This window comes from Orycteropus afer, unplaced genomic scaffold (assembly GCF_000298275.1).
Source record: "Orycteropus afer afer isolate SDZICR_OR568_19922 unplaced genomic scaffold, OryAfe1.0 scaffold00238, whole genome shotgun sequence".
Taxonomy (NCBI): domain Eukaryota; kingdom Metazoa; phylum Chordata; class Mammalia; order Tubulidentata; family Orycteropodidae; genus Orycteropus; species Orycteropus afer.
In genome coordinates, this window is record NW_006921825.1 from 4,831,351 (window position 1) to 4,843,429 (window position 12,079).

At 39.0% G+C, this 12,079-nt stretch overlaps 1 protein-coding gene across 1 annotated transcript in view; it reads right to left on the reverse strand.

Annotated features, from left to right (window-relative positions):
• Positions 1–12,079, reverse strand: part of DPYSL3 (dihydropyrimidinase like 3) — a 195,736-nt gene that overhangs the window by 30,745 nt on the left and 152,912 nt on the right. Inside the window, exons 4-5 of the mRNA XM_007949131.1 lie at positions 5,901–6,065; positions 1,775–1,836 (exon numbers count right to left, since the gene is read on the reverse strand). Of these exons, the coding sequence (XP_007947322.1) occupies positions 1,775–1,836; positions 5,901–6,065 (227 nt within the window). The remainder of the gene's footprint in view (positions 1–1,774; positions 1,837–5,900; positions 6,066–12,079) is intronic.

The following is a 12,079-nucleotide window of genomic DNA, read 5'->3' on the forward strand; positions in this document are numbered from 1 at the left end:
CTAAAAACAAATGGTATGAGCTGAGGAAACCGCCTAGGGAGGAAATGCAGCCCAAAACACAGATGAACAAAAGGAGTGCTAGTCTAATACAACTCTAGAAAACAGTAAATTACCCTAGAGTCTTTCTAGGTAAAGAGGGCAGATATACAGAAAGTGCTACCAACCCCTCTGCCCTGCCTCTGGCATACATTTTTTTTTTTTTTCTCATGGTCTTCTTTTTTTTTTTTTTTATTAGGATTTGGGTGAAGATTTACAGAGTAAATTCACTTTTCATACAGCAGTTCACATATACTTTGTCTCATGTCATTGACCAGAATTTACAATGCAGCAGCTCCCCTCCCACTTCCTCCCCATAGTTACCTCCTCCCAGTGTCCATCCCTTCATAATCTTCAAGAGGCCCATTGTCTGCCAACCCTGTATATGATCTTGGATACACTCTCCATTTAGACATACATAATTGTTTAGCTTGTTCACCCATCTATCCGTCTCTATACCCATGTTTGCTTTCATTGACAACTCAGTATTGTATTTACAAAGGGGTTCATATTTGTTGTTTGTACTGCCCATGTAACTCTCTCTGTCTTTCTCATCCTCAATGATGCCATATTGGTCACTCACATTTGGTACATTGCCCTTCTCTTCACCCAAATCAATATTTATCCCTATCTATCTAACAGCATTCCCTCCCCTTCCCTCCCACCCCTGGTAACCAACAAAGAAAATGTCCTCCAATATATAAACCTTTCCTTAACTTTCACAATAATGGACTAATACAATATTTGTCCTTTTGTGACTGACTTATTTCACTCAGCATAACGTCCTCCAAGTTCATCCACGTTATGCGGTGTTTTGCAGATTCTACATTATTCTTTAGCGTTGCATAGTATTCCATTGTGTGAATGTACCAAAGTTTGGTTATCCATTCCTCAGTTGTTGGACATCTAGGTTGTTTCCAAGTTTTGGCTATTGTAAATAGTGCTGCGATGAACATCGGCATCTGGCATACATTTTTAATGGAATTATTACCCATTGAGGGAGCTCTGGTGGCACAGTAGTTAAGGCATTTGGCTGCTAACCAAAAGGTTGGTAATTCAAACCCACTAGCTGCTCCATGGGAGAAAGATAAGTCAATCTGCTTCCAGAAAGATTTACAGCCTTGGAAACCTTATGGGGTAGTCCTACTCTGTCCTATAGAGTTGGAGTCAACATGACAGCAGTGGGTTTTATTTCCCACTGAGCTGAGATCGGACTTCAGAATCCTTCTCAACAAATGTTCTAGAAAGCTACAACCACCTGGTCAAAAGCCAACCCAAAAGCTGAAACCCCTGCTGCTTAACCTCTCAGTATAGACCTACTTTCACCTCCTAACCAGGATACGTGGGAATACATTTCTTGTATTCCTATGAAAACCTGAAATTTATCTGAAACAATCACAGCAGAAGTGCTTCTTTAATCCTGCAAGGGTAACAACCTCACACTTCCACTGACCTTGCAAGGGGTTTGGAGTTTGGCAGATGTAGATTTAAGCTCTTCTTGATATACTTTTGAGGAAGATGCTGCCAATGGGAATTCTAGCTCCCTTTCTATATGGCCACGGGCATCCTGCCATTCTTTTATTTAAAATGCAATACAGACTACAAGGACTTCAGTGAGCACCCTGGCCCAGGGTCTCCCACAGTGACCACAGTGACTCATATAAAAAGAGCCAAGGTCATCAGCAAAAACAGAAAACCCATCCAGCTACCCCAAACCACACAGTAAATGGGTTGTTACCTCTGTGTTGGACACTTGATACAAATCCTTATAGGCCATATAAACCATGAAGGAGTTAACTCCTGTAAGAGAGGGAAGAGGTAGGGGAAAATAAGAGAAAGAACATGATCACAACCAGTCTCCACCCTCTGCAATCACTTCTATCACCCATGATGGAATGATAATTATAATGTAGACTCTTGTCCAATGCAAACAGATACCTTTCTTCACATTCTTGGAGAGCATTTTTCTGTGTGTCCAGTTCCTCCACTCCCACACCATAAAATCAACAATTCCTGTGTGATATCAGCCAAACGGCATCTGCTTCCATACCTCTTTCTCACCTCTCTCCCTCAAGCATTTGATAGTAGAGGGCCAATATGTTTTGATATCATTTTAGGCAGTATTTATCATAAAGGGTCACTGTAGCATTGTAGTTGTGTTCAGACACTAGGGTTACACCACCTGGAATCTACCACATACTAGTTCAATTAACTTGGACTATTCAACCTCTCTGAGACTTGGTTTCTTCATCTGTAAAATGGGAACAATAATAATATCCTTCTTCATAAGGTGGTTGTGAACATTAAATGAGATAAAGCATGCAGAGCTCTTAGCATCAGCCTGGCACATATTTGGTCTCCATTGACGGATCCCCTGGGGATTAGTTTATGTCACTATCAAATGAATGTCTGCTATACAGTAAGCCTGTGTAGGATGTTAGATCCAAGAAGAGAACTAAGATAAATGTTGCCCTTAGACAACTAACAGAGAAAACGGACAGAAGGTGTTAAGGATTGAATTGTGTCCCCAAAACTACATGCTATAATTTAAATCCTAACCCCTATACCTGTGGATAAAGAACTCTAGTGGTACAGTGGTTAAGTGCTCACTGAAAGCTTAAAGGTCAGCAGTTGGAACTCACGGGCAATTCATGAGAGTAGCAGGCTGCTCTCATAAAAATTTCAGCCTTATGGGGCAGATCTACTGTATCCTAAAGGGTCACTATGGGTCAACATTGACACGATAGCAATGTGTTTAGTTCCTTTTGGGTATATCTGTGGTTATAATCTTATTTGGGAATGGGTTTTCTTGGTTATGTTAATGAGGCAGTATCAGTGTAAAGTCAATCTTTTTTGAAATATAATAGCAGTTAATAAGCAAGCTGCAAAAGAGCAGAGATGGGAGAGACAGATGGCATGCCACTTGAAGATCTTCAAGAAGAGAAGCTCAAAAGAGACAAGGACTTTGTTCCAGAGCCTTCACCTAGAGCCAGTGCCCTGAATTTGGACTTTTAGCCCCCTAACTGTGAGAAAATAAATTTTTGTGTTAAAGCCACCCACCTGTGGTATCTCTCTTATAGCTGTTGTTGTTGTTGTTATGTGCTGTCACATCGGACCCGACTCATAGCGCCCCCTCCTTGGGTTTCCGAGGCAGTATCACTACGGAAGTAGATTGCCTAACCTTCCTTCCGAGGAGTGGCTGGTGGGTTTGAACCGCCAGCCTTCTGGTTAGCAGTCAAGTACCTTAGGCACTACGCTACCAGTAGGCGAGTTTTACCTGAAGTCTAATATCCAAGTCCTAAGGGTTATAAAGGGGCTCTGGTAGTCCAGTGGTTAAAGCATTCAGCTGCTAACCAAAAGGCTGGTTGTTTAAACTCACCAGCTTCTCAGTGGAAGAATGATGAGGCAGTCTGTTGCTGTAAAGATTTACAGCCTTGGAAACTCTATGGGGCAGCTCTACTCTGCCCTATAGGATCATTATGAATTGCAATCAACCCAATGGCAGTGGGTAAGGGTTATAAGGAGTCCTTGTTAGTGCAAATAGTTAAGGAGCTCAACTGCTAGCCAAAAGATTAACAATTTGAGTCCATCGAGAGATAACCTCAGAAGAAAGGCCTCTGATCTAATTCTGAAAAATGAGCCATTAAACACTGTAGAGGCAGTTGTTCATGGAGATAATCAGCAACACATTCCATTTTCTTCTCCCATCCCTAACTCTCCTTCTTTCTTTTTTGCTCCAGATGAACAGACACCAATTGTGCCTTGGATGTTGCCAAAACTGGATGATGCCCAGCTACTATTACTGAACATTTTAATGAAATATTCTATAGAAGAATTTTTATCAAAAGGGTGAAAATGCAGAACAATTTGAAATTATCATGGAATCCACAAAGGCTGAATATGTCCCTTGAACTATTGCCCTGAGATAATCTTTAAACCCTCATCCAGAAATATCCCCTGAAGTCTTCTTAAAATTAAACAATAGTATAGCTTAACTAGTAATGAATGTCTGCCTTGGGCATTATGCTCTTTTAAGATCTATCTCTTTGGGACCAAAATGACAACAGCAACCAGAAAGATTAGACAGATTCCTTAGAGGGCAGTAAGTTTATATTAACAGGGGAGGAACAACTCAGAAGAAGTATGTGAGAATGTAAACAACTCAAAGAATGTAATCAATGTCACTGAACTGTACCTGTAGAAACTATTGAATCGGTGTAAGTTTTGCTGTATATATTCTCAATAAAGGAGCTCTGGTGGCTGCTAACCAGGTCAATGGTTCAAACCTACCAGCTGCTCTGCAGGAGGATGAGGCAATCTACTTCTGTAAAGATTTACAGCCTTAGAAACCCAATAGGTCACTATGAGTTGGAATTGATTCCCTGGCAGTGGGTATTCTCAACAATAACAAAATAAATTATTTATCTTTTAAAATAACCCTATTAAGCACAATTCCACTCTGACACACATGGGGTCACTATGAGTTGGGATCAACTTGACAGTCACTACTTTTTTTTAAGGGTTATAAAGAAAGAGCTATTCAATTTTGAACCAAAATAAATGGATTAATACTGTGATTTACAGAAATAGATAGGAATGGTGAAGAGAGGATCATTTTTGGGAAAAGAAGACAATTTTGGTCTCCAACCATTAGGGCCATCTCAGCCTACAGCACTCCAAGCCAAAAATGGATTGTAATTGGAGAACTTCCCTACACAGAGTGGTTCACCTCAGGGCAGTTTTCTCAACACTACCCTTCCCACAAGCCTCTGTGTTATCCATGGAATGACCCATGCTTTTTGGCAGGGAAGTGTATATTGAAGTCATTTAGTTCTCTATCCCATGTGAGATGTTCAGTGTAAAAGGAGACATAAGGGAGAAGGGAAGAAGCTACTTTCACATTCTGCATCATGAAGGACGTAGTCACTAGGACCACACAGGGCTCAGAGGGTAAGGAAGGAATCTCATCCTCTAGGAAATGTTCCTTTATCCCTGTCTTCCACTGAGCCCCTAACATTTATGTCTAGATTACTCATTTAGTAACAGTGTTTGCATCATATAGTATTTATCTGTTTGTTCTTCATTAGCCTGCTTCCCTTCATTTAGATGTTCAGCAATGACCATGGCTTATACTTCCCTATATCCTTTAGGCCACCTTACAGTGGTGAGCATATTGCATGAATGTGGGCATACATGGGAGGGAGTAAAAAATAAAATATCTGTTGTTCAAAAAGCAGAAAGAATTAGAGAGCAGAAGAATTGAAGACAGCACTGGGAACCTAAATCGCATACTCACTGAAAGGTTATACACACACATACATGAACTTGTTTCATTCCCCAAGCTGCTAGCCTGAGTGTCAACAAAATCCTTGCTCCCAGACATTCTTGGTCTTTCTGACAGTGCCATTGTTATATGATAGTAAAAGTTTGATCTTTGGAGTAAAAGCAATAGGGGTTTAAAATCCTTAATCTCATGTTTACAAACATGTGACTGTCAGTAAAGTGAATCTCTCCTAATCTCAGTTTCTTCCTCTGTAAAAAGGGCAGTATTGCATGGAAGAGAAGAGCACAGACTTTGGTTAGAGCTATTGCTTACTAAGTCTCTTGAACCAGTTATTTTGAGCCTCAATTTTTCCATCTACAATGGGAAGATGACAACTCCTATCTCATAGGGGTCCTAGGAGGAGTAAGTAGGATCACATCAGTAAAAATTAAATGTCTAGAACACAGTGGTACCCATCTGTGCTCACACTCAAGGTTCTAGGCCCCAAGCAAGGGGAAGTAACTCAAATAGGTAGATGATGGGAGAAGGAAGGCCAAGGGAGAAGCCAAAGGAAAAGGGCAGAGGGCATGCTCAGACTCACCTTTGTCCTTGATAAGGTTCTGCACTTCCTGTTTGACACTGTCATTCCAGTGAGTGATGTCCACATGCAGGGCATAGTCACAGCAGCTCTTGCCATCAGCCCACTCTCGCCACTTCTCATAGGCCTCCGTCAAGCCAGACTCAGGCTCTGGCACCACGTGGTCAACTGAAGAACAGAAGCATCAGATGGGAGACCCACTGGCACAGCCTTTTCTCTCCTCTGTACAGGCCTGCTCCCACTTGCTTAACTGCAGCGGGAAAACCTCCACTTCATAAAATGGGATCTACCTTAGAAAGTGCCCCTGGTAGTTTCAAGGCTGCTGAAGATTTAAATTCTACTTAGCTATATGATCTTAAGTAAGTTACTTGCATCTTTATAGCTCAGTTTTCTCATCCTTAAAATGAGTGCTGAGTGGGACAGTATTTAATAGTGCTTTCTTTCAAGATATTTTATAAGATTAAATGGGGAAATGCTTATAAAGTGCTTCACCTGATGTCTGGCACATAGTAAGTGTTCAATAAAGGTTGTATCAATGAGTACCTACTCTGTGTAATCCCATGACAGAATAGAGCTTCCCCATAACATTTCCTTGGCAGTAATCTTTATGGAAGCAGATCGCCATATCTTTCTCCTGTTGAGCTTCTGGGTAGGTTCAAACTACCAACCTTTCAGTTAGAAGTCGAGCACTTAACAATTGTGTCACCAGGGCTCTTTACTATGTGCCATGGTTTTTAATATTTTGGGCAGTCACTGTTAGTGATAAAAGTCACACTTCTTTCTAAGGATGGAAGGAAGTGTTTTAAGGTTATGTTGGAGCACGAGAATTTTGCATCCCACTGCTTTTTGCAGTAGAAAAAGTGAACCTGACACCAGATCCATGTGTCTTATTTCCATGTTAATTTTTTTTTTTTTTTGTCTAGGATCTGGTTTCTTTGAGGTTCAAACTTATTCTTTTAGTACCCACAACAATGGATAATTATTTTAAAAATAATAAATATTCAGTTGGTGGGCATATGGCAAATATTACACTCTTGTATGTTCCCCTGGGCAACTGGGGAGGAGTATCAATTGGTACAACCATGCTGGAGCATAATTTTGAAATATATATCACATATATCATAGATATTGACATCTGTCATACTTTTTACTCAATGACTCTATGCCTATGAATTATTCCAAAGTAAATAAATATGGCTGTATTCAATTTCTGGTCTTTGGATGTTTGCCACTACATTATTTATGTAAGTGAAAAACTGGAAACAATTGAAGCCTTTTACAATATGAGGAGATTGGATTAAAAAATAAATCACAATACCTTGATAAAATGATCACTATGTATCTATTTAAAATTCTGGGATAGAATAAAACTAAAGGAATAGAAAGATATCCATGACATATTATTTAGAGAAAACAGCAGTTTGAATTATAGTACTATGCTATGATTCTGTTTTAGTTAAAAGGAAAAAAATATGCATGGAACATTTTACTCGTGTTAAGGGATTATGGATTTTCTTTCCTTTCATTCATTTTTGTGTGTGTACATATAGAGGGTCAGAGCAAAAGAAGACCTTTAATGGGATGGATTGACACAGTGGCTACAACAATGGGCCCACACAAGCTACTACTCTGAGGATAGCCCAGGATCAGGCAGTATTTCATTCTGCTGTCCATTGGGTTGATAGGAGTGGAGTCAACTCAATGACAGTGTGAATCTAGTATTTCATCTGAATTATCTATGGAGGAGATGCATACTTCTGTGGTTCTCTGCATGCTTTATTCTCTTATTACCTAGAACTTTGACTTTTCTCTGGCCCCTTCTGTAATGCAAGAGACCAAGCAACTAATACCCATCTCAAGGACACTGAGCAGGTCCAACTCCTCCACCAGATGTCAGAAAGCCAAGCCAAAATCACTCAGATCCTCAGTCTTCTATCAAAGGCTGCTTGAGAGCAGTTATCGGAAAACAAACGCATGGAGAAACATTATGAACGTCTGGAACCACACCAAGGGCTTTCCTGGGCAGGCAGCTGCTGAGAAGTCAGCTGGCCTCCTCCCTTCAAAGCTGGAGAAAAGTTTTAGTCTCCCTGCATTGTGCCTTTTACGGCCTTGATGACATTTTCTTGGGCTCCCACACCCAGCAATCTGAGGCTGAACCTTCTTGTGCCCCAGTCAAAAGGAAGTTAGACAGTGGATACTTCTAAGGCTCAGGCTGTACATGCTGTTGGGTGGATATATACAGTATTAAAATAAACAATGCTCTGGCTGCCCAAGTTTGTGGCCATGGCTGGAATAGGACCCAATGCATCAGGATTTTACTGGAACAGGGAAGTCTGTCCTGGAATGCTATCTGTCCAGTAATCCAAGGGTATACAACTCCCTAGATTTCTTTGGAATTGCAATATTTATCAGAAAAGAATAAGATCTATAAAAAGGAAATCACTGCTGCAGCTTGGCTAATGCTAAAGATATGAATTGGTCAAAATACAGATCATGTAACACTAAAAGTCAATGAAACCCACTAATTTTCCAATAACTGCAAGTCTCAGTCATCATTCTCTCTGGTATGCTTCCTAGCTCTACTGTTCTAGCAGTGCTCTCTGTCTTCTTTTGCCTAGTACCTAAAGTGGCAGTTAAGGAATAATATTTTGCCTGGTCTTCACACTTTTTAAGTCTACTTTTTCAGGCACTGGTCCAGGCATAATAATTCTGACTCCTTACCCACTGCAGTAGTCAGCTCCCTGTTGCTAAGGCATACAAGACAGGGCCACTGTCCTCATGGGCAGGAGTCCCATGAGTAGGCTCTCTGCATCAATAACGAGCTGTCCATTTCCTCACTGCTACCCTCTTTTCTCCACCACTCATCTGTCAATTTGTCATACTGCAGTGGCTTATATGTTGCTATGATTCTGGAAGTTATGTTACCAGTATTTAAATATCAACAGGATCAACCATGGAGACAGGTTTCAGAGAAGCTGCCAGACTAAGACAGACTAGGAAGAAATATTTGCCAGTAAGTATTTTAAATCAGCCAGTGAGACTTCTGGTAAAATGGTAGATTAGGCAGACAAGCTACACAGACCCTCTTCAACAAGAAAAGAGAAACCAATTGACACAGATACAGAATATAATCCTGGCACCCTGAGCTTTGAAAGGAAGGATACAGAAGTGGATTAAACACCAACTAGTAGAAGAACTTAAATGAAAATAATGAATAATGAGACAAACAGAGGTGCAGACCGTCAGCTATCCTGATGGCACAAAGTTTGAATATTTCCAAGTGCTGTTAGGACCTGAGAATTAACATAAAAATTGGCCCTGTTCACTAACACCTGCATGGACAACTGTGCTGGTGGCTGATGATTGAAAAGGAAAACATCAAAGGAGATAAATTGACCTGTGGAATTTTGTCTGTCTGGAGGGCACAGCCATTTTGAATGTTTATAAGTGGTGGCCATTTTTGGATATTTAAAGCAACAGCATTCTCATTCAGATTCCAGGGAACTAAGAAGAGTCTCTGTTTGCCAAGGACAGCACAGACATAAGGGAAGCTAACAAGTGGAAAAGAGACTAGTGGTGAGTGCATGAAGGCTGCCAAAAGGCAAATATTGGAGCACCATACCTTGCTTACTCTGATACATCCAAACAAAACAAAGAAAATGAAAATCTTAGGCGAATCACTCCAACATACAATCACCAATTAAAAATAAACACAAAAATGTCACAATGTCTTGGAGACAACAGATCATCACAGTCCACACAAACAAGCAAGATAAAGCGGTAGAAACAAGGCACCAGGATACAGAACCAGAAGACATCCTGGAAGAAGAAGCAGCATTGGAACTCCCTGATGAGGAATTCAAAAGAATTATATTTAAGTACTTTCAGTGGATTGAGAGACAGATCAAGGAAAATGCTAACAAAATTAAGGAAAACACAGACAAAACCCTAGAACAATTTTGGAAGACAATACAAGAACAAAATGATAAAATAAATGAAAAATTAGAAATGATAGAAAATCTACAGACAGAAATCCAGAAGAGTAACAATAAATTCTCAGAAATAAATAACACATTGAATGGGCAAAGAAGTAGAATTGAATCAATGGAAGGCAGAATTAGTGAAATTGAAGAATAATACCTCAATATTTCTTTGGAAAGGGCTCAATCAGAAAAAATGGAATCAAAACAAAATGAAGAAAGCCTAAGGTTCATGTGGGATACCATCAAGAGGAATAACCTACATGTAATCAGAATTCCAGAATAGAAAGAGACAAATAAAACCACAGAGAAAACTGTCCAAGATTTTTTGGAAGAGATTTTCCCAAATATGAAGAAAGATGAGAATATAGCCATTCGAGAAGTCCAAAAAACCCCAAACAGGATAGATCCCCCCCAAAAAAATCATGAAGACATATCATCATCAAACTCATCAAAACCAAAGACAAAGAAAGAATACTGAAAGCAGCACAGAAAAAACAAAAAGTTACCTACAAAGGGCATCCAATAAGACTAAGCTCTAATTTCTTGGCAGAACCATGCAGTCAAGAAGGATATGGGATGGCATATAAAAACCCTGAAAGAAAAATATTTCCAACCAAGAATTATATACCCAGCAAAACTGTCCCTCAAATATGAGGGTGAAATTAGGAAATTTCCAGCTAAGCAGAAATTAAGGGAATTTGTAAAAATGAAACCAATCTTACAAGAGATGCTAAAGGCAGTCCTTCAGACAGAGAACCAACAACAGCAAACAACTACCAAACATTAACATATATGATGATATAACCCAAAAACAAACCCAAATATGGAAGTAAATAAGACTACAAGATTGTAAACAGGGAACAAGAGACATTAATTGGCAAATTAAGACAACAACAGACCAAAAAGAGGGAAAAAATAGTGTAGTCACAGAACTTCTAAATGGTGAGGAAGTCAAGACAATTGCAAGATAGAAAGGACTGTTCTAAATTTGGGAAGAAAATTATAAATCACTGGGTAACCTCAAAGAAAAATTATAAACCTTCACATCAAAATAAAAAAGAAGGCAAGCACAAATATTTAGCAAATACCAAAACAACAGCAACAAAGGAAGTGATAACGCAATTCATAAATGAGCTCAGCACGGAAAATTATACAGAACAAACAAATCAACAATGGCACGAAAAAATACATAACAAAATGACAGCAACAAATTCATGCTTGTCAATAATTACACTGAATGTCAATGGATTAAATGCATCACTCAAGATATAGAGAATTACAGAGTGGATAAAAAACATAGGCCATCAATATGCTGTCTATAAGAGACATACCTTAGAAACAAAGACAAAAATAGACTTAAAATCAAAGGCTGGAAAAAGATATATCAAGCAAATGGCAACCAAAATAGAGCAGGAGTGGCAATATTAATTTCTGATAAAATTGACTTTAAGATAAAAAACACCAAAAGAGACAAGGAAGGATATTACACTATGTTTAAAGGGTTGATTGAACAAAAGGATATAACCATTATAAATATTCATACACCCAATGAAAGAGCCCCAGAATATATAAATCAGACTTTAACAGAATGGAGAAGACAAATAGATGACTCCACAGTCATAGTAGGAGATTTTAATACACTACTTTCAATGAAAGATAGAACAACTGGAAAGAAACACAACAAAGACGCAGAAGAACTAAACAATACAATACACCAACTTGACCTTAATAGACATCTACAGAGCACTTCACCCAACAACAGCACACTATGCATTATTTTCTAGTGCACATGGATCATTCTCCAGGATAGACCATATGTTAGGCCACAAGGCAAGCCTTAATAAATTTAAAAACACTGAAATACTTCAAGGCATCTTCTCAGATCATAATGCTATAAAATTAGAAATCAACAATAGGATAACCAACAGAAAAAGAGCAAACACATGGAAACTGAATAACATTCTCCTTGAAAATGACCGGGTAATAAAAGAAATAAAAAAATGAAATTAACAAATTCCTTGAATCAACTGAGAATGAAGACAAAACATACCAAAATCTTCAGGACACAGCAAAAGCAGTGATCAGAGGCCAATTTATAGCAATAAATGTACACATCAAAAAAGAAAGGAGCAAAATAAATACCTTAACCCAACATCTCCAACAATTAGAAAAAGAGCAGCAAAAAAAAAAAAAAAAAAA